The sequence below is a fragment of the Tamandua tetradactyla genome, chromosome 2 (genome assembly GCF_023851605.1).
Source record: "Tamandua tetradactyla isolate mTamTet1 chromosome 2, mTamTet1.pri, whole genome shotgun sequence".
Classification (NCBI taxonomy): domain Eukaryota; kingdom Metazoa; phylum Chordata; class Mammalia; order Pilosa; family Myrmecophagidae; genus Tamandua; species Tamandua tetradactyla.
The window spans coordinates 189464391-189486338 of record NC_135328.1 but is presented as its reverse complement, the minus strand read 5'-3'; the positions used below and the strand labels follow the sequence as shown (position 1 = coordinate 189486338).

At 44.0% G+C, this 21948-nt stretch overlaps 1 protein-coding gene across 3 annotated transcripts in view; it reads left to right on the top strand.

Moving 5' to 3' along the window:
- Positions 1-120: 120 nt before the first annotated feature.
- LOC143674506 (protein argonaute-1) overlaps positions 121-21948 on the top strand; it is a 34561-nt gene continuing 12733 nt past the window's right edge. The window contains exons 1-12 of one of the 3 annotated variants that reach the window (XM_077150303.1): positions 121-353; positions 5252-5435; positions 7734-7854; positions 8326-8507; positions 8913-9049; positions 9273-9407; positions 9562-9649; positions 10733-10880; positions 14796-14915; positions 15284-15406; positions 15540-15673; positions 18765-18949. In XM_077150303.1, the coding sequence (XP_077006418.1) occupies positions 329-353; positions 5252-5435; positions 7734-7854; positions 8326-8507; positions 8913-9049; positions 9273-9407; positions 9562-9649; positions 10733-10880; positions 14796-14915; positions 15284-15406; positions 15540-15673; positions 18765-18949 (1582 nt within the window). In that variant the 5' untranslated portion in view covers positions 121-328. Of the gene's footprint in view, positions 354-5251; positions 5436-7733; positions 7855-8325; positions 8508-8830; positions 9050-9272; positions 9408-9561; positions 9650-10732; positions 10881-14795; positions 14916-15283; positions 15416-15539; positions 15674-18764; positions 18950-21948 lie in introns of those variants that run through there. The other 2 variants (XM_077150302.1, XM_077150304.1) reach the window with 2 other exon arrangements.

The following is a 21948-nucleotide window of genomic DNA, read 5'->3' as shown; positions in this document are numbered from 1 at the left end:
TCCCGCCCCCCCCCCGGTGCCCCCGCCCCTCTCCATTGGCCTTTGTTGCCGTCGGAGCGCCCCGCTTGACTCGTTCCCGTCCGCCCCCTGGGCCTGGCGGCTGCGCCTGCGCACTGACAGCTGGCCGGGTGCTCGCAGTGGGAGCTGCTGCAGGCTCCGCCGCGGCGGAGGCAACGGAGGCTGCGGGGGCGGAGGCACGAGCGGCCGGGCTTGGGGGGGGATCCGAGCCCGGCCCGGGAGCCCGAGCTGTGAGAGTGCAGGGTACTTAGGCCCCTCACGCTGGACTCCACAGTCTCCGGGCCGCCTGACCTCTGCACGGGTATATGGGATGGAAGCGGGACCCTCGGGAGCAGGTAAGGGCCCCTGGGAGTGGGGGGCGATGCATGCTCCAAGGACCAGGGGGCTCCTGCGTGAGGAGTGGGGTTTCCGAGCAAGGGGAGCGTTCTTTAGTGAGGAGAGGGACTCTCATGGGATAGGGGGCCCAGTTTGAAGGGGGCTATGTGCAGTTCCGGGGAAGAACCTTGTGAAGAAAGCTCCGAGATAGGGGGCCGTTTGTAAAAGGAGGCTGTATGCAGTCCTGGTTATGGGAAGTAATCTGTGAGAAGGGCCTGAAGGTACGGAAGGACTCATGGAAATCCGGGGAGGCCTAGGGAGAGGCCCTGCAGGTGGCAGAGGGCGGGCTCCAGGTATTCAGGAGAGGAGGGGGGAACACACAGATGGGCCCGGAGCTGCCGCATGCGGGGGGCGGGGATTCAGCTGGCCTGGGTTGGGCTAGTGTCTCTTGGGAAAAGGCTCCCGAGCTGGGCTTTGAGCTCCGCCCCAGGCGGGCTTGACGCGGGGGCGAGGGTCAGGGGGCGGTGGGTGGGGACCCAGCCACGGGATTCCCCCGGTGAGTCTGGGGAACCAAAGCGGAGGCGCGGGAGCATGCGCAGAGATGGCAGCTGGAAGGGGCTGCCTGATATGGGGGCGTGGCTGCCTGAGGCACCCCACCCACCCCACCCCACTCCACCTAGTTCTGGTTTGGTTAGGAAAAAGGAGCACGGGTTGATGGGGTGCATCTCTAACGTTATGTAGGCAGAGGACAAATGGAAATAGTCCTCTCTTAATCTTAGGGTCTTTTTGCACTTGGCCCCTCGCTCTCAGTTTTCCAACAGTGATTTGGGGGAAAGTGCCAATGTCCCTTTCTTTGCCACTGGTGTGAGAAAAGACCAGGACTGAGACTGTGTTTCAGGGAAGAGGGATGGGGCGGGTTCTCCTTGAAGATAGGCCTTAGAAAGATTTTAATTACAGAGAAACTATGACTAGGACCAGGTATACCTGGAAGGGGTTGTCTGCATTGTGAATGAGTTTCTGGACCAAAATTGAGTAGAATAGGAGTTTTAATACAGGGATAATGATCTTTCCATTGAAATGTCTCTTGAAGTGATTGCCTGATCTCTTCCTATACTGCAATATTTTCATGACTTCTAACCACTACTGGGTATCTTTGGATCTGTAGTCTTTCCTTCTTTTTCCATTTCCCAGAAACTGTCAGGACCATGTCATTGGACCCAAGGTTGCCCAGCTAGCCTATGACCACAAACACGTTGTTTAGGGTGGTTTAGTTTTTAGCCTGTACCCTGGTGTGCTGAGTCCCAGGTGATAGCTCTAACTTCTCCTTATTCACAGGCACTCGGGAGAAAGGGATATAAGAACAGAGAGAAACCGAGACAGGGCTTTCCCAAGAAGCCTGGAGTCCCCAGGATGGGCTGCTGTGTGCTGGCACCTTCTGTGTCCTAGGTCTCTTACCTGTGATGGGAGGATGAGCAGTCTGGACCCGGGAATCCTTTAGGATTCACTTCCTTCCCATCTAGAGATGGGAATAGGATTTCTATTTGGAAAAGGAACCTCATTATGTTTCTGGTGCAAGGATCTTTGTCTTTTACCCCTTACTCCTTCAAGGAAATAGCTTCTGTCAACTAACTCAAGTCTTGTATTCAGTGGTCTATAAGCAGTTGGTGACTGCTAAAGTATGGAAATAGAGTACAGGGAGCAAATGACATCAGTAGAAACTACTTTCTCCTTCCCTCAGGCCCCTCTTCCCATCTGAGGAGTGCCCCTGGTCTTCTAGGCTGGATCCCATTTGTGACCACTTTTGGACTAGAAAAAGGGATGGGTCACAGAGGTCCAAATGGATTTCTGGAAGCTAGCACCACATCAGACTGCTGGTAAATTCCTAATTGACTTTGGAGTGACTAAAAATCTTTTTTTTTGTTTGTTAACAGAAAATAAGATTCTAGGAAAGGGGGTAGATCCTGGTGTCTCGAGTCTGTGGTAGCCTTCAGAAGAGCCTAGTGGAACAGGCTTTGCCTCATCAACTGGTGTAAATGAAAGTTAGTCTGAAAGCTTTGGCTGGAAGGACCCTATAACTGCTTCCTCCCCACCAGAGAATTTTCTTGGGATTTGAAGTCTTGTCCTGAGGAGGCTCAAAAACACAATACACAAAGGCTTTGTTACTGGCCTCACTGGGCTTATCCCCAGGTATGCCTACTGTGTGTTCCAAGCATATCTATTGAACCGGATGCTCCCTGAGGGCAGAAGCACTGATTTATCTGTGGAACCAGTGGATGTGCCTGGCATAGGCCCTAACACAGAACACGTTTGTTAATTGAATTGAATCATGCTCAAGTGTGAACATATATGGTTAATCTTATATGTGGTTATATATTCATATGTGGACACATCCTTTTTGGATTTGTTTACCTGCCAACTTATCTAGCCTTGAGTTTGTATCTTTTGAATAGGTAGTCTGAATAGGAAGTATGTGGGACTCTGAACTGCAGGGAAAGATTCCCTGAGCCAAGGCTTTCAGCTCTGTTACTTTTCTTTCTCTGGGCTAGTTGGGGTTGGGGGAGGGGGAGTGTCCTTTTCAGGGACCCTCCCTCCTTGTTTCTGTCTGCAGGGAAGGGCCCAGCCCCTTTTCCCCAAGGCCCAAGCTTTGTCCTCTGAGCTGGGGCCCTCATCTGCATCACAAAGTGGCCGTCTGTCCCTGTCTGGGTCTGAAGGGAAGTGTCTCCCTCTTTCAGACTAAACGCTGGGGGTGGGGTGAGGGGGATATTGTACAGCTATAAGGCGTGCAGGGGGATGGGATAGGAGAGAGGTTCCCGCCTTCTCCTGCCTTCCTGAGTTCAGAGATAGAGGGAGGTGAGGGATCTCCTGTTTTCCCGAATCCTCCTTTGAGTGGATGGTGTTCTGAGACTAAATTTGGTGTGTAATACTATTTCTGGGGTAGAGAAGACTTTGGGACTAGAGTGCTGTTGTTTGAGGCTAGTGTGCTGTCCCATCCCCCATCATTTCCATCCAACTCTCAGCTCTAGGTGATGTCTCTCTCCCAAGGCCCTAAACGTTTATTCAGCTTCGAAGACTGAAGGAGATGAATGGACTCTAAGAACTTAGAGATGGGGACGGTGTCTCTTACTGGCTACATCCACAGGGTTGTATGTTTGTCTTGTACGGGGCTTATCATTGTTTCTGGGCAGTTGCAGGTGTTGTGCTTATGTGTTGTGAATGCTCGTGTGTTCTTTTGGGGTGTCTATGAATATGTTTGTTCATTCATTTAATATTTGTATATTGAACACCTGTGCCAGGCACAGGAGATTGAACAGTGACCAAGATAGACACAGACTCTGCCTTTGAAGAGCTCAGTCTATGTCAGTGAGGGGTGTGTATAAAAGCAGACTGTCTAGGTCTGTGTGTCTATCTATGTGTGTCTGTCCATCTGTGGATTTGTGTGCAATTTCTGTCCAACTCTTTCTGGGGCTAGCTAGGGGCTAGTAGTTAGACTTACTCTTCCTTCAAGTTCTGAAAGCCTTGTTGCCTTATGGTCCATGCCTTCCCCGACTGGGCCTCCATTTTTCGGTCTTCAGAGTGGGGCTGGGCTTGACAGGTGGTAAGAAGACATGAGCAGCTCAGTTCTAGAAATTATGCCCCTTCTCTGACCTCTTCCTGACCCCCCAGCTAAGCGTACGCCCCATCCCCGCAGCCTGGCATACTGTGAAAGCAGAGCTCTTGTAATGGAAGGTTCTGGGCTGGTTATTCCCTCTCTCTTCCCACCTTGGCTGGTAATCTGCTGTCCAGGATTATAGTAGCTGAAGACAAAGGCTTCTCTTAGGCTGTAACCCTTCTTCCTCTTTTTTCCTCTGAGTTGGGAAATAAGATGGGCTGCAACCAGGCTGGCAGCAATTGAGGAGAATGAGCTGGAGCTGGCCCAGACTTAGTCCCTTCCCAAGGGCCCCTCTTCTTGAAATTGATCTCTTCTGCTACTGTCTGGACCCTCTGTGTGGGAGAAGCTGTGGGGCATAGAGGGGTCAGCTAAATATAAGCTGAAGAGACTGCAGAAAATCTTATATTCTCCTTCCCAGAGTGAGCATTTCCTTTTCCAGCATTCTAATTGCTGCTTCTTCCCAAGTCCTTTAACTGTAACCTCCTTTTGTCTCAATCTTCTGTATTCTGCCTATCTTCGTTCTTTAGCATTTCATCATGCCAGCTTTTTCTTCATTAGTCTCCCTAATTGCAGCCTTGCTCCTTGCCCCAGCACCTAAATCCAATTTTCCCTCCTTTCCTTGTCTCTTACTTTAAGCTTTTTTCTGGTGTGACCTCAAGTTCTGGTCTCCTTTGGTTCCCTGCTTCAACCTCTCTCATTCCTTAGTCTCCAGACTCTATCCTTTTAGCCTTTTCTCCTTTTCTCTCTCCAACCTCAGCCTCTTGGTTGCCTTAATCCTATTTCACCCCTCCCTCCCACAACATGGCATCCTTTGGTTCTTCCTCCTGCCCACGTTGCCGAAGACCCTTAAAAGATAATGCCACCTTGTATTCAGGATGTTCAGTGCATGAGAAGAGCACTTGGATGGAAGAGAATAGGGCATTCTTGGTCTTCTAGATACCTGGTAGAGGCAGGTGTCTTAATCTAGTAGGAGAAAGAAAAGGTTTTGTTTACCGAGAGCCAGATTTAATCCTTCTGCCTAATATGTAACAGGAATTTGTTACACATTCATTGGATGAATTTAAGATAGATAACAGGGATCGTTTTCCTGACTGACGAGAGATTCAAAAAAAGAAAAAAGTAGAAGCCCTTAGCTGAGAGGAATAGGCAGGAAACGGGCTTCCCAGATGCTCTCCTGTTCTTTTTCTGGAAGGCCTTGTGCGGTCTCCGTTCAGCATCGTAAAGGGGAGGTTTCCAGAATTTTGCCTTACCAACCTTTTTGTCTTATAGCTGCGGGTGCCTACCTGCCCCCCCTGCAGCAGGTGTTCCAGGCACCTCATCGGCCTGGCATCGGCACTGTGGGGAAACCAATCAAGCTCCTGGCCAATTACTTTGAGGTGGACATCCCTAAGATCGACGTCTACCACTACGAGGTGGACATCAAGCCAGATAAGTGTCCCCGCAGAGTCAATCGGTAAGTGAACATATATCCAAATCACCAAACAAGCCCAGGAGTCTTGACTTTCCTGAGTCTCAGAACCTTGAAAGAGGGGCCAGAGAGGTAAAAACAAACCTCTAGTTGAGGTTGGTATCACCAAATCCAAGAAAGTTTTTAAGAAGGAGATAGCTAGCATTTTCAGGTTTCATCAAAGGTAAAGTAAGATAAATGCTGAAAAATGTCAGTGGATTTGGCTCTTAGGAGATAATAAATGATTTTTGCCAGAGCTGTTTCAGTAAATAGTTGGACTAGTAATTTGACCATGGTGAGTTAAGAAATGATAGGAGGTGAGGTGGTAAGGACAGCAGATAGCTTTTTTCAGAAGCTTGGCACTGAAGTGGGGAGAGAGGGAATACTTTGGCTAGAGAGGACTATAGAGTTCAAGCACAGTGTCTAGCACATTTCAGTATTTGTTGAAATGAATGAATGAAAACTTGTTAAGAACCAGGCATGGATATTTGTATAAACTGAGAAGAAGGAGGCAGGGGAGTGAGGAATGACAGTGGGATGTCCTTGCTGAAGGAGGACATTATAGGTTACAGTGTTGGAGGAGTTAGCGTTATACAGAAGAAGCAATGTTTCTTTTTAAAATTCTCTTCTTATTATTAAAAAAGTATACATATGCAATGTAAAAAAAAAAATCAAATATTACAAATATTATCCTCCAATCCCCCAGTGCCTCTCCCCAGGGCCATTTATTACCATTTTGAGTATGCTTCCAGAGCATTTTCTGTGCAGTGCATGTATTTATATTTAGCATTATTTTAAAACCCACCACATGAAGGGTCTGATGTTCTGCACCTTGCTTTTCTCCATCGAACAATGTATTTTGGAGAATGATACATATCAGTAAGTACAGATCTGTCTCATTCTTTTGCGTAGCTCTATAGGTATTCCATTGAATATATTATAGCTTAATAAATCTATTGAGGACTATTTAGATTGTGTCTAAACTTCTGTTACAAAAATGAAACTGCATTGAATATTATTTTATATGGATACATTTTTGTCCTCAAATGCGCATTTATCTGTAGAATTAATTCCTAGGAGTGGAACGCTGGCACAGACAGTTTAAAAGTTTGAGATATTGCCAATTGTTTTTTTTGGGGGGGTGCATGGGCCAGGAAGTAAAGCCAAAATTTTTTAAGTAAGTTGTACCAATTTATACTACCTTAAGCAATATATCAAGAGTGCTTATTCCCCGTATCTGCAACAATCCAGTCTATCAAATTTTTTGATTTGTGAGCATTCCAATAGATAGTAAACTGTATCTTGGTCTAATTTTAAATTGTATTTCTCTAATGAGTAAAGTTGAATGTATTTTAATATGTGTTAAAATTTTGTATGGAAGGGACACAGTTCAACAATGATAGAAAAGGAGGAAAAGATGAGTGCTTATATCTTTTTTTGCTTGTGTGTATGTCTGGGAACTTGAGGGTGGCCTTGCCTACTATACTTTCCTCTTTCCAGAGTTTACTTCCTGATGAGAGGCAGGAATGGACTTTGGGGTTAGAGGATATTGGAAAAGGTACAACGTAATCTGTGAGGGATGGTCAGGGACATGAAAAGGTTGCTCAGTAGTGCTGAAGGCTAATTGGGATTGAAACCATGTGTTTATAGTTGTGCCCAATCTCCATTTTGAGTGTTTTTTGTCTAGAAGGGCTTTGGTTCAGTAAGGGGAGAGGTCAGATGGTTGGGTGGGCTGGGATTTTGAAGTATGGATGAACACTCTGATATCTAGGCTTCAGAAGACCAGAAGTAAAGTTAAGAAAGTGATAATGGAGAGGAAAGGGAGTAGGATGGGACTAAGGGCTTTAAGGAGATGGAAGAGACTGGGTTCTTCTTGGACACTTTATTCAGATCTCTTTCTCATCTACCGTTTTTTGTATCAGCTTGGGGTTTGGTAAGGGAAGCATCCTGGATTCTGGATCGACCCTAGGATTAAGCCCTTTTCCCCACTGCTCAGAAGGTACTCACACCCACTCTTTTAGGTCCTTAAAACCCTGGTGATCTGAGGACCAACAGCTTCATCTGGGAGCATTTAGAAAAGCAGAATTTCAGGCTTTGCTGTAGACCTACTGAATCAGAATCTGTGGTTCTTAAGACCTCTAGGTGATTCACATGAGTGTCGAAGTTTGAGAAACACTATCTAGATGAGATTCAAGTAGCTACTAGTGAGTATAGCTGATGGAACATTGCCTGGACTTAGAATTGCTTCCAGAAGCTTGAAGTGGTAGTCTCTCAGCTTCCACAGGCCACTCCTATCCCCCACAGGGAAGTGGTGGAATACATGGTCCAGCATTTCAAGCCTCAGATCTTTGGTGATCGCAAGCCCGTATATGATGGAAAGAAGAACATTTACACTGTCACAGCACTGCCCATTGGCAACGAACGGGTAAGGTTGGGGGTCAGGCTAGGCCTTTGTCAGTGGCCTAGGGTGGGACAGAGCTCATATAAACCAGTTTGGAGTCTGGTGGTCCAGAGCTCCTTTTTTATCTTTTGTGCTGAAAAACTGTTTTAGAGTGAGGGGTGGGTAGGTGCTGATGTTTATTTAGACTACTATGTGCCTGTCCTGGTCTCATCCAGACTGACATTAGATTTTAAATAGACCTAAAGGATTTCCTGCTAGTTGTGATTTAAAGGGACAGAAGCAGTTAGCCAAGGAGACTGAAGACAGGGCCTCCTTTCTTAGAGTACCTAGCATGTGATGATAGCTGGTTTTACTCTGGGATCTTCATTGTGAGCCCTGGTCAGCTCAAGGGGCAGAATCATGGCAGATTCATGGGGCAGAGGGAGTAGAACAGGGAATACCAAATTGTGGGAAAGAGATGATAGTCCTTCACCCCTTTCTCTTGCCTTCCTGAAGGTGGACTTTGAGGTGACCATCCCTGGGGAAGGGAAGGATCGAATCTTTAAGGTCTCCATCAAGTGGCTAGCCATTGTGAGCTGGCGCATGCTTCATGAGGCCCTGGTCAGCGGCCAGATCCCTGTTCCCCTGGAGTCCGTGCAAGCCCTGGATGTGGCCATGAGGCACCTGGCATCCATGAGGTACTGAGCATAGTTAGTATCTGGGCTACTAGTGCTGGCAGAACTGCTGTGCGGGGAGGAGGGAAATGAGCAACATATTAGGGTCTCATTATGTGACTTTCAAAAATAAATAAATAAATAAAAGTGCCGTGAAGCCCTGTGCCAGGCAAATGTTCGTAAACAAGTAGATGGTTTAAAGCCCTGCCCCTGTTCCTCTTAGAACTCTTTGGTCCTTACCCCGTCTGCCCCTGCAGGGCAGAGAGGATAGAGAGTTGCACAAGGTCAGTTACACAACTAGTAAAGTTTCAGAGCTGGAATTAAAGCCCTGGTGTCCTGCCTTCCAGGCCAGGGCTCCTCCGTGCCCAGGATGCCTCACAGGGTGGGGGCCTGTGCCCGAGGGACCAGTTCTCTGCCTGTCCCTGCCAGGTACACCCCTGTGGGCCGCTCCTTCTTCTCACCGCCTGAGGGCTACTACCACCCGCTGGGGGGTGGGCGCGAGGTCTGGTTCGGCTTTCACCAGTCTGTGCGCCCTGCCATGTGGAAGATGATGCTCAACATTGATGGTGAGTGGGGAGAGCTATGGAACCAGGGGCACCCTGAGCCCAGTGACCACACTCCCAGCCTCCTCCCTCCCAGCTCTGCAACCATACTCCTAGTCTAATCCCTACAGCCCTGGGACCTCCCTTATCCCATTACCCTATAAAGAAGAGGGTGTAAAGAACAGTGCCTCCATTTATCCTGGAATATGGGACCTGAGCTCAGCTATCCTTTGCCTTGTCCCTACAGTCTCAGCCACTGCCTTCTACAAGGCACAGCCGGTGATTGAGTTCATGTGTGAGGTGCTGGACATCAGGAACATAGATGAGCAGCCCAAGCCCCTCACGGACTCTCAGCGTGTTCGCTTCACCAAGGAGATCAAGGGTGAGGCTCCAACCAGGCCGGGAAGGGAAACAGTGCTAAAAAAGAAAATCTTTAGCTCTAAGAGGACATGCCCTTGGGATATACATTCAGAGAGTTCAGGCTTGGGCACGTGAACAGCCTATTCCAACCCTGGCATACAGTGTGTGTTTCGCAGGCCTGAAGGTGGAAGTGACCCACTGTGGACAGATGAAGAGGAAATACCGTGTGTGTAATGTTACCCGCCGCCCTGCTAGCCATCAGACGTAAGTTGGCAGGGCTACTGAGCCATACTCTGTTGGTGGAAGAGGGCTGTGATTTCAACAACCCCACCTTCACCCTCTGCCATTTCAATCCTCAAAATGAACCTTGCACTGGCCCTGTCTTTGCGGATAAACTGTTGGAATTTGGCATCCCTCCCCTACCTGCCCAGATACATTGATACTCTCTCTACCATTTTTTTTAAACATTTTTATTGTGAAATATAACATATAAATAAAGAAATGATAAATTTCAAAGTACATTTTAACAACTAGTTATAGGAAAAATTTCAAAGACTGTATGGGTTACAGTTCCATAATTTCAGGTGTATCCTTCTAGCTGCTCTAAGACACTGAAGACTAAAAACAAATCAGTATAATGATTCAGTAATCATAACCATTTATCAAATGTTATCTCCTCTATTGCAACTCCTCCTTCTCCTTGATCCTTCTCCCAATCTTTAGGGATAATTGGGCAATGACTATTGTAACTTCTTCATGTTGAAAAGGGGTGTCAGCGTTATGGGGTAGGGGGGTACAAGTGGTTGATACTCTTGAAGAGACTGGTATCTCTGGATTTCAGGGCTTGTCTGGCCCAGGAACCATCTGGAGATTTTCTCTGTACCATTTTTAACTTCTTGCTCTCCACGTTTCCCCTTCAGGCCTTTACTATAGAACAGGCCTTTACTATAGAATAGGCATGATTCCTATGAATATTAGGATCTCTCTCAATTTATTCTTCCTCCTAATAAAGAAAGCTGGGCTTGATCTTTGGGAAGCTGTGATTGATTCCATCCCCATCTTAATCTCAAAATATCCAGGGCTGTGATTGCTTACTGTGTTCAAGTCTTTTTGTTGGACACTAGAAATACAGATGAGTCAGAGGTGGTTTTGACCTTTGTGGAACGTGCCTCTCAAATTTTGGTTTTTCCCTTGGAATCCTGTATTGCCTGTTTTTCCATGAGTGGGCAGTACACAGAGAAGAGGCTGGGTAGTGATGAGACAAAGTTCAGGGCTTCTTATGGTTGTGGATCTAGACTGGTGTTTTGAATACTGGGTTATGACACCTCCTTCCCTTCCCCCAAACAGGTTTCCCTTGCAGCTGGAGAGTGGACAGACTGTGGAGTGCACAGTGGCCCAGTATTTCAAGCAGAAATATAACCTTCAGCTCAAGTATCCCCACCTGCCCTGCCTGCAAGTTGGCCAGGAACAAAAGCATACCTACCTACCCCTAGAGGTGAGGCTGCCTAGTTATTGTTGGTCTTGGAAACAGGCATTGTCCCTGCACACTGATCATTAAGAGGTCTCTTCTTCATTCTTATCCTCTCATCCCCATTTTAAAGTTTGTAAAAATGGTATTCTGAGAGGTGTAGATAGTTATGGTATGAAATGTAGGCCTCATTTTTATCTGTAAATTCTCTCCTCAGCCTCTTCCTGCTTTCATGTTCTTTCAGGGCTGCCAGGCAGAGTGCAAGCTGCATTTACTGTTTAACAAGTGATTAGCTAGCTTAGGATAGAGATTTCAGATACCCATACTTTTTCTCTTTCCTCTTTCCCTACTTGTCTGGAGCGGGGAATCCTAAATGACCTGGAGATACAGGTGTCCCTCATTAAGCAGAGAATAATGACAAATGTTACCCATAATGTAAATCCTTTTTCTCCAATGATTGGTGGTTTCCTTTGAAAAATTTTAGCCCCAAGGTTTGTCATACTTTTATATTTCAGCAAACTTTTGAAATCCTACAATTAAAAAAAGAGTCATGATGCTATTTAAGTTATTGACTTCAAATGCAAAATCATTGTATTTGGTTTGCTATTGATTAGCCAGAATGTTTTGATTAGCAAAAATGTGTAATGAGAAACTACTGGTGACTGCTTCATTGTCTGGCCCAATGCTGCTCAAAATGTGGTAAATGGACCAGCAGCATCGACATCCCCTAGGAACTTGTTTGAATTGCAGCATCTTAGGCTCTATCCAGACCTAATGAATCAGAATCTGTATTTTAGCAGAAACCGAAGGGATTTATTATGCATGTTATAGTTTGAAAAGCATTGGCCTAGACTACCCTCTTACTTTGTTCTAGCATCAGGAGTCAGGTAGTTGGGACGAAAGCTCCAACTTTCTGTGATCATCTGGGATTTCAGAACTAACCAGGGAATTAGGCTAAAGGGAGAGGAGATTCTAAAACCCAAGGATTCTGAGTTGGTGAATAGCTACTGACATACAGAATGTGGAATAATGGCAATATGTTCTCTGAAATATAAATACAACTCTTTAGGGACAATCCCAGTTAAGTAGACAGGTTTTAGGTAATACCTTCTACAAGCTGAGATTTGTTAGCATTTTAATACGACTTTTCACCAGACAATAGTTCCCAAAGTGAATAATTTATCTGGTGACTTATATCTTGATTTTTATTGTTGTTTGCTTATTTAATACATATTTATTGAGCTCCTACTATGTGTCATGTACCCTTCTGGGTGCTGGGGATATAAGAGGTTACAAGGCAGATAAGGTCCCTGCTGTCATGGAGCCTACATTCTAGAAGAGGGAGAGATAGACAGAGGAGATAGTTTCAGTTATTGGTAAGTGCTAAGTGTAGTGGAGGGTAGAGAACTAATTTAGTTATTGTGGTCAGGGAAGGTGTCTTTTAGGAGACATTTCAGCCGAGTTCCAAATTAGGATATAGAACAAGTCTTATAACAATCTGTGGGCCTTCCAGGCAGCAGTTATAGCAAATACAAAGGCCCTAAACAATGAACTTGGAGCTTTTTCAGGGATAGACAGAAGGCTACAGCGGCTGGCATGTAGTGTAAGAGGGGAAAAGTTGTGGATGATGTTGAAGAGAGGCACAGGGTCAAGTCATGGAGGATATTATGGCCATGTGGGTTTTGCTTTTAAAGAACAGTTTTATAGAAATTATGCCATATCTTTTAAAGCATACTGTTTCAGTGGTTTTTAGTATATTCACAGAGTCGCACAAGTATCACCACTATATAATTCCAGAACATTTTCATGTCCCCCAAAAGAAACCCATTAGCAATCGCTCCCCACTCCTTTCCCCCCCGCCTCTGGAAACCACCAATCTTCTTTCTTTCTCTATGGATTTGCTTATTTGGGACATTTCATGTAAATGGAATGATATAATATATGACCTTTTGTGTTTGACTTCTTTCATTTAGTATAATGTTTTTAAGGTAATCCATTCCGCATCATATATCAGAACTTTGTTTCTTTTCATGGCAGAATAATATTCCATTGTATGCACAAATCACATTTTGCTTATCCATTTATCAGTTGATAAACATTTGGGTTATTTCCACTTTTGAACTATTATGAATAATGTTGCTATGAGCATGTGGACCTGTGTTTTTAATTGTCTTGGATATATAACTAAGAGTGGGATTGTATGCTAACTATGTGTTTAGCATTTTGAGGAACTGCCAGACTGTTCCCCAAAGTGGCTGCACCATTTTACAATTCAATTGTCCTCCAAAGGCTATACAACATAGTCAATACACTAACAAAAATCTAGTTGTCGAAATCTATGAGGTTGCTCTCTTAAAGGGCATTGTTCTTTGGAGGACAATGTATGAGTGTTCCAGTTATTGGCCAGGTATGATTTTCTTTTAATTGTGAAAGGCACTAATTGGAGGGTTTTAAGGAGCATATCAGTGTGGACTATTTGAATCCCTGCAGCTGGAAACCAGAACTAGCCAGTGCCTCCAATACAGAGCTTAGGTCTTCCTTAAATAGTTATCTAGACCAATGAATGTATGAGCTAATTAATTTGTTCATTTCCTGATATCTCTTCTCTGCTTTGGTCTTTTGCTAGAATTGATTCTGTATCTGAAATCATCTGTAGAGAATACTACCACCTCAATGTTCCTTCAAGAGAGCAACCTCACAGATTCCGACAACTAGATTTTTGTTAGTGAATTGACTATGTTGTGTAGTCTTTGGAGGACAATTATTTTTGTCCTGGCTTTCCCTCCCATTGTTGAGCATGAATTCTGGGAGTTAGAAAGGGAACCAGTACTTTAGAGTATTGGCTTTATGAGCGCTATTCATTTTATCTCATCTAAAGCCGCACAACAACCTCATGAGATAACTAGTATTTTTCTCACGTTAGCGATTAAAGAAGCAGACTCTCAGAGTGGTTAAGGGATTTGCCCAAGGTAATATCACTCAGAAATGCAAAGCTGCGTTTCAAACTCGAGTCTTCAAACCTAATGGCTCTACCCTGTCACAAGGCTTCCTGTTCACACTATATCCTGAGCGCAGCATATTGGGCGTTGGAAGTCTTGGGTATCACTAGAAAGCCTTTTCTGATCCCCATGGTGTTTTCTGGGCCCAGAAGAAAGAAACTGAGTAGCAAGATGTTCCTCACACAGATGTCAGCCAGCAGAGACAAGGATATCTGTAGGCTGCACTCAGTGATCGTCTATAGCCAGAGCTCAAGAGTTTGGGGCCAGTGCCTTGTCCTGGTGGCTTACATGGTAAAGCAACTGATAGCCTGTCACCACTGGAGAACAGCCTACTATGTTGGGAATCTAGTTTGTGTATATTGAGTTTTTAGTATTCAGAACAACTCTACATTGCACTTTTGGTAAATAATTCTTTATGGGACAATTTATTAAGTGTTTACTGTGTCACAGAACTGTGCTCAGCCCTTTAAGTGCTTTATATGTTTTCACCTCCATATGAAGCACTATATTAGTCTTCTCCACATTTAACATAAAAGACTTGAGGCTGAAAAGTATTAAGTAACTTGCACAAAGTTATATAACTACTAAGCAGCTGTGGCAGAATGTAAGCCCAGATCTGGCTCTGGACCCCAAGCTCATGTAATGGCTGTACAGCCTTTTTTGGGGGGGAAGGAAGTACATGGGTCGGGAATCAAACCTAGGTCTCCCTCATGGCTGGTATGCATTCTATCACTGAATCACTCGTTCACCCCTGTACTGCCTTTTATATTGCATGTAGATATTTTCTAATTTACCTGTCAAGTAAAATTCAAGAGCAATGTATATATAAAGTTCAAGAGCAATGTATATATATGCAGTCCTCTTCCCCAAGGCTGATCTCTACTGTGGGATCCTGGGTAGACTGCACTCAAGCCAGTGCTACTTGTCCTTCTCATTTCCTCAGGTCTGTAACATTGTGGCTGGGCAGCGCTGCATCAAGAAGCTGACCGACAACCAGACTTCAACTATGATAAAGGCTACAGCTAGGTCGGCTCCGGACAGACAGGAGGAGATCAGCCGCCTGGTCAGTGGTGCTGCAGAGAAACACATGCTCAGTTGTTCAGTCAGTGGGGTCCTTGGTAGTGTAGATGCTCTTCTGTTCCGTTAGGACTCTCAGGAAAACAGAGGTCTGGATTTGGTATCCAGGACTCCTTAGGACACCTTTTGCTTCTTGGTCCTGTAGCAACTTTGCTTCCTATCTCTTTTTTTCCTTTTGTGTTTTGTCCCAGTGTTATCCATTCTCACTTTCCCTCATCTTCCACTTTCCCCTCTTTTTCAGGGTTATTCCTTGCCACCCTTAGCCTCACTTCAGGACTCTTTCCTTGGGACCCAGGGGGTGAGCAGTATTGCCAAGAGGCTGCTCTCCTGAGATCCTCTTCTTTTGCCCTGCAGATGAAGAATGCCAGCTACAACCTAGATCCCTACATCCAGGAATTTGGGATCAAAGTGAAGGATGACATGACGGAGGTGACGGGGCGAGTGCTGCCGGCGCCCATCTTGCAGTATGGCGGCCGGGTGAGCAGGGTCAGGGCCAGACAACATCTCTGGGGTTTATGTGGGAGGTTGGGTTGTATAGCCAGGGGCCTTTGCTCCCCACCCACCTGGCTCTGTTGAGGCTCACCTGGGCGCCCCCTCTGTCTATTCCCAGAACCGGGCCATTGCCACACCCAATCAAGGTGTCTGGGACATGCGGGGAAAACAGTTCTACAATGGGATTGAGATCAAAGTCTGGGCAATCGCCTGCTTCGCACCCCAAAAACAGTGTCGAGAAGAGGTGCTCAAGTAAGGAGGGTTGCATGTGTGGGTAGAAGGGTGGGAAGGACTCCAAAATTGCCCAGCATCCTCCCACTCTAAAAGAGTCCAAATTTGATGTATAGTCTACTTTCTCTGACTGTTGACACTCTGCCTCACTTGCACTTTCTGGCTCAAACTTCTATCCCTTTTCTGTCCAAATGTTGTCAGGAATCTGGAAAAAGGGCCGTCAGAGACCATGGTTTCAGGTTATATGTCTCCTAAGAGGGGTCTGAGTTATTGTTAAAATTATTGTCATTGGTAGTAAATAGTTGTAGTGATGACTTTAACATTTATGCCAATATTGTACTGAGTGCCTAATTTATGTTCTCTCATTTCATCTTCGCAGTGAGTAGGTGATGGTATTTCCATTTTCAGGAGACTGAGGCTCAAAGAGGTTAAGTAACTTGTCCATGGTTTACATTTCAAGAAAGTATCAGAGTTGGGATCAAATCAGATCTTGAGTCTTCAAAGTTGAGTTCCTAATTGGAAACAAGTAAGAGCAATTTGCTCACTGGTCTTCTGAAATATCCTCTCCTGTGTATGGGATTTGTTCAGTCAGGGCCAAGTGACCTGAATTAGGTGAATATGAGTTATAAAGGGCCTCTGAGCCACATGTGGCTGAGGGACTAGCCAAGTGGCTTAAAGGATCAGAAGTTTAGGGAGTAATGGTCTTAAGTGTGAGTACATGAGTAAGTACAGAATTCACTGACCCTTTCCCTGTAGCCATTTAAAAAAAAGTATTTTATCTTTATTGAGATATATTTAAATACCACAAAATCCATCTTTTGAAGTGGTAGCTTCTGATTCTCTCTGGCTCTGGAGTGGGGTCATTGTACCCTGGGGATGAGGAAGAGTCATTAGAGCTGATCACTTTGGGCAGCAATGAGGATAACAGAGATGTGTGCCCTGTTGGATTCATCTGGTCATGGGTCATCATCACAATTGTAGTTTCTCTTAAATGAGTTCTGAAATGTCCTCTTTCCTGTTTTTTTTTTTTTGGGGATTTAAGTCCCGTTTAGGCCTGGCTGTCCCTGGTCTAGGCCTGGCATTGGAGAGCTGGCCCTTAACAATATTGGAAAGACTCTCCTTGGAGCTCTAGCTCTCCCCCTTTGTGCCTCAGTCACCTTGTGGAAAGTCCTATCCTCTATATGCTTCTCCTTGACTCCCATGTCCTTCCTTGCCCATTTCTTTTGAGAAACAGTCTACTTGTTTTGTACATGTTGGGGTACAAAAAAGTGATAAACCAAAAATCTGAGTTGGAATGGGTCAATTCATTAGACATTCTCTTCTCCCGGTGACCCTAGATAGGGGTGAAGAACAGTGGCTTGTGTAACTGCACCGGTGGTACTAGATGGATGTGTGGTTCTGGGCTAAGGATACAGTTTGGGGATTCCTCAGCCAAGGAAGTGAGTAGGATTGTCCAGGGAGAATGTGCATGGTAAGCAGTTGGCTAAAAATAGAATTCAGAGAAATTAGAAAGTAGAAGGCGCAAAGTCCCTAAGGGTGTACGAGAGGATGGAATCCAGAGCACAGGGAAAGGGCATCTGTTCCAGTAAGATAAGAGGGGAAAGAGATGAAGGTGGCTATAGTGTTGAGTTGGAAAAACTGATAGTTGAGGATGGATGAGGGAGTCCTAGTTTCAACTTTCAGATTTTTTGTTTTTGTTAAAGAAGCCCTATTACCTCAGCAATATCACTTTTAGGACAGGGTTTCAAGACTTTCCCTATCCTAGACTCTCTCAGCACACTTCATGTTCCCCAGCTTTGGAGTCAATATGCCAGGTATGATTTGGCATTTAAGAGAAGATTGGGAATACCACTTTCCGGGGAATAGAGACCCACTATTAGCAGGAACTTGTAACATTGGCTTTTTTAGGGTTACGCTGCAGCTGTGTGCAAGGCATAGAAATGGCAGCACTACTGAGAGTAGTCCATCAAAACTCTATTATTTATTTATGTGAACCAGTGGTTAGGTTATATGATTTTTATTCTAATATTTATTTTGAAAAAAATTAATACAAAAAAGTAAAGGATAATATAGCAAACACTCATGTATCCACCATCCAGTGTTTTGTCACATTTACTTTATCCTTTTTAAAGAGTAAGTAAAATATTACCAATGAATTTGAAATTCCTTTAAATCCTCCATCTTAGTCCCATTCTTCCTTTCTGATGCAGCCCCTGTTAGGTATTATTATAACCTTCCTATCAAATTTATATATTGTTATATACCTATATGCATATAAATGACTTTAAATTTTACATAATGGTATCATGCTGTATTTATCCTACTTGCATTTTTTACTAAATATATGAAAAATATGCATTTTTTACTAAATGTTTTTTAATCCATCATATTGATATTTTTATGCTATATAATAACACCCCCCTGAGCAATTGCCTCCATTCTTGAGTTATACATTATTGCTTTTAATCTAAATGCAGTATTTGGTAAATTATATTTCCTATTGCTCATTTCAGTCTGTTAGCTTTACCTGTCAGTTTATTTATGTGGCTTGATTTTTTTTTTTAATCTGCATGTGTATCCTCTCTTCCAACTTTGTCTACCATTTCTAGGGGAAAGTCCTAAAGCCCAAGGAAAGAAGCTTGGTTAATGATTGGCTCTCAGCCTTCAGAGAACCACTAGGGTGGAGAGAGGGAGCTCATTTTTACTGTGTATATCATATGATCCCAACATTGTAAGAACCTCATTTTATTTTATTTTGAGCAGAGAGGCTTTCCTTTTGGGCATCTGTTTATTGCTAAGGACATGTAACAGAGCACAGAAATTGGATACTACAGTGGGACAAGGTGGGGTCCCTGAGAATTCATGTAAGTCCCTTCTCTGGACTCCCTCAGCTCTCTGCTTGTACCACTGAGTGCTTTGTATTCTCTGTCTTATCCTATTCAACCACATATGTGTTTTGTTTTGTTTTTTCCCACTAGGCCGTGATCATTTCTCATTCATCTTAGAATCCTTCTGTGCCTCTCATAGTCCGGGGCACCTGAGTTGGAGGTATTAAATTAGTGGTATTAAAGTGGCACTGACTGCCTCCCGCATGACCATATTTGTGCTGCAGGAACTTCACAGACCAGCTGCGGAAGATTTCCAAAGATGCGGGGATGCCCATCCAGGGCCAGCCTTGCTTCTGCAAATATGCGCAGGGTGCAGACAGTGTGGAGCCCATGTTCCGGCATCTCAAGAACACCTACTCGGGGCTGCAGCTCATTATTGTCATCCTGCCAGGGAAGACACCAGTGTATGGTACAGTTCTCTTGGGACAGGGATAATGGTGATGGGACTTTTCTCAGGGTAGCTCCTTGGAGATTCATAGGGAGGATTCAATGTGGATTCATGATTCTGGCCAGTGCTATTCCTTAATATCAGGCTTCCCTTATGGAAGGAAGTTGATATCAACCTATATGAGCCATTGTGTTGTCCTAGAGCCTGCTTACCTGCCCACACTCCCCCCCAGTAACATTTACTGCGCTCCTCTGTGTTCTGTTCTCCATGCTCTGCCAATGTGGGCCACGTACAGAGAAGGGTCAGACCAGATTTCTATCCTTAGGTGTATGTTGTCTGTCACGTCATTGTGTGTCTCCCTCCAAGAGAATGTGGGGTGGTTCTGTTAGTCTTCTGTTGCCTGGGATTGGCTTAGCCTTTTTGAGAGGTTCTCTTCCTCTTTCTCTCTTTTTTTTTTTTTAAATAGTAGACATAACTACATGTCTCTTTGGCTCAGCACTTTTCTCTGTACTTCACTTTCCCTCTCTACCTCTCCTGCCTGAAAGGAAGAGATGTTCCTCTTATGTTGGCCAACCCTCTGTGTTCTTTATTTCCTTTGCATACTGCTGTCTTTGGGATTTCATACTCTTCAACTCTCAAACATCTTCAGATTCCCCATTCTAGAGCCCATTATATTAACTTTTGTTTTCTGTTTTCTTTTTTTCTACTTAAACTTTCTGAATGAGTTATCTGTATTCTGTGCTCTGTTTTCCTCACCAGCCACTCATTCCTTAGCTTCTTTAATCTACTTTTCTGGCAAACCCCCTCCTCAAGGAGTCACTGGTGGCCTTTCTACATTCTCTTCGCCCCTTAATTTGATATTTCCTTGATAATGCCTCCCAATGCATTGAATTCCCCAGGTTTCTGTCTTCTGTGCACTCTTTCTGCTTTACATCTTATTAAAATTCTCATCTTTCTTTACATCTTAGTGAAATTCTCCATTTTTTCAGTCATCACCTTATATTCGTTAATTAATCGATTCAATTTGAATTATCTGCAACTTCTGTCTGTTCCTTCAGTCTTTTCCCCCTTCTGTAAGAATTTATTGATCACTTACTATGTGTCAGACACTGTGCTAAATCCTGGTATACATTGGTGAAAAAAAAACAAATGTAGTCTTTGATCTTATACAGTATTTTGGCAGACCATTTCTTCAGTAATTGTCATTTTATTCTTTACCACAGTAAACCCTTCTCTTTTTCTGTTGGCATCACCATTGCTTCTGGGTACCTTTATCCAAAGTTTGGAAGCAATCTGTCTTTTCTTTGCTTTACCTCCAATGTTTTTTTTTTTTTTTACATGGGCAGGCACCGGGAATCGAACCTGGGTCCTCTGGCATGGCAGGCGAGCATTCTTGCCTGCTGAGCCACCGTGGCCTGCCCCTCCAATGTTTTTTTTGTTTTAGTGATCTTTCTTATAATGTATCCCCTGCTGCCACCTGTATACTATTCCAACTTAGTTTTAACATTTCTTCCTAAATCTTTCTTGGATAGGTTAGCAGAGGAGACTTTTTCTAACCATACTACCAAATAAACCTTCACTGGTTCCCATTCACAACTACATAAAAGGTTTTGAGGGCCCTGATTTTAATCTAACATTTTCAGTTTTATCTTGTATTGTTCTCTTTAACTACCTTTAAGCTACAAAATAGTGAAAGATCCCTGTTTCTGTAATTAGACAGAAATGGATTATAGTTTGCCTATGCCAATCTACTGGCTTAGGTAAGTTACCTAACCTCTCTGAGCCTTATGAATTAATTATATAAAAAGCAGCATCTAGCTCAGTGCCTGGCACATAATAGACACTTTGAATGTCCTCATCTGTGCTTTCCAATCTCTAGTTTTGTTCCCATCATTTGCATTTTCCTGGAATATCTAAATACTCTTCTCCTTCTTATTTCCCAATTATCATTCAAGTTATCATTCTCCATTCTTCAAGACCCACTTTAAATGTGACTTATTCCTTGAAACCACCTCTTTTCATCCCTCTTGAGGGTGAACGTGCCTCTTTCTGGATTCCTCTAGGAATTAGTTTACTCAGGTGAAGACCAATTACTACCTTGCTTGATATTATTTTAAATATGGAGTGGATCTGATTCTGCTCTGAAAATTTCTTCCCTCTGCACATAAAAACCTGAGGTGGAGTTTTCCACTGACATGATACTCAGTGATTACTTAAGAGGGATGTTGGTTGGTCTCCAAACCATGTCTTTGTTGTACCCTAAATTGATGGCCCTTGTATGGAAGATAGGGGAGATTGTTAGGAGGACTAACTGACTTGAGTGATTACTACCTTTTCTGATTCCTTCCAGTAAAAGGAGAATCCACTGTTTTGGCTTATCTCAGGAATATTGTGTAACATGCTTGGGGAAGGCAGTGCTTACTCAGAGACGTTTCCGTTCCCTCGCCTCAGGAATACTACCCTTTACTCCAGCTTCATACCTTGATTAGGACCTTGGATCTCTTCTGTATATACTGCTCCTTGGTTATACCATCTGGACAATGGGGCCATCTTCCTAGGAGTTAACTTACCAAATAAGAGGAGTGGTCAGGTTCTTCTAAAGACCCTTTAACCTCCCTCCTGGAAGACTGGTGAGAGGAATCCTCCCTGTGACAGACGAGGAAAGGTTCATTTGGCATTGTGGGTACTTTGACACTGTAGACAGTCAGTGCTTCATTTGCCTATTTCTGTTTGGTGCCATTCCTCATCCTGTCTTTAGTATAGTCAACTCCTTCCTCTCAACTAATTTGATACTATTGGCTTTTTTAATGTAAATTTTTTATTGAAATTTTACATATAAGATCTTACACATGCAACTCAATGAATTGTTGCAACATGAATACAACAATGTAACCAATACCCAGTTTAGATATCATAACATAACCAAAAGCCATACTTCCATTTACTATAATCTCCCCATGAATGGTAATCACTGTTCTGACTTCAAATACCATAGATCAGCTTTGCCTGTTTTTCAGCTT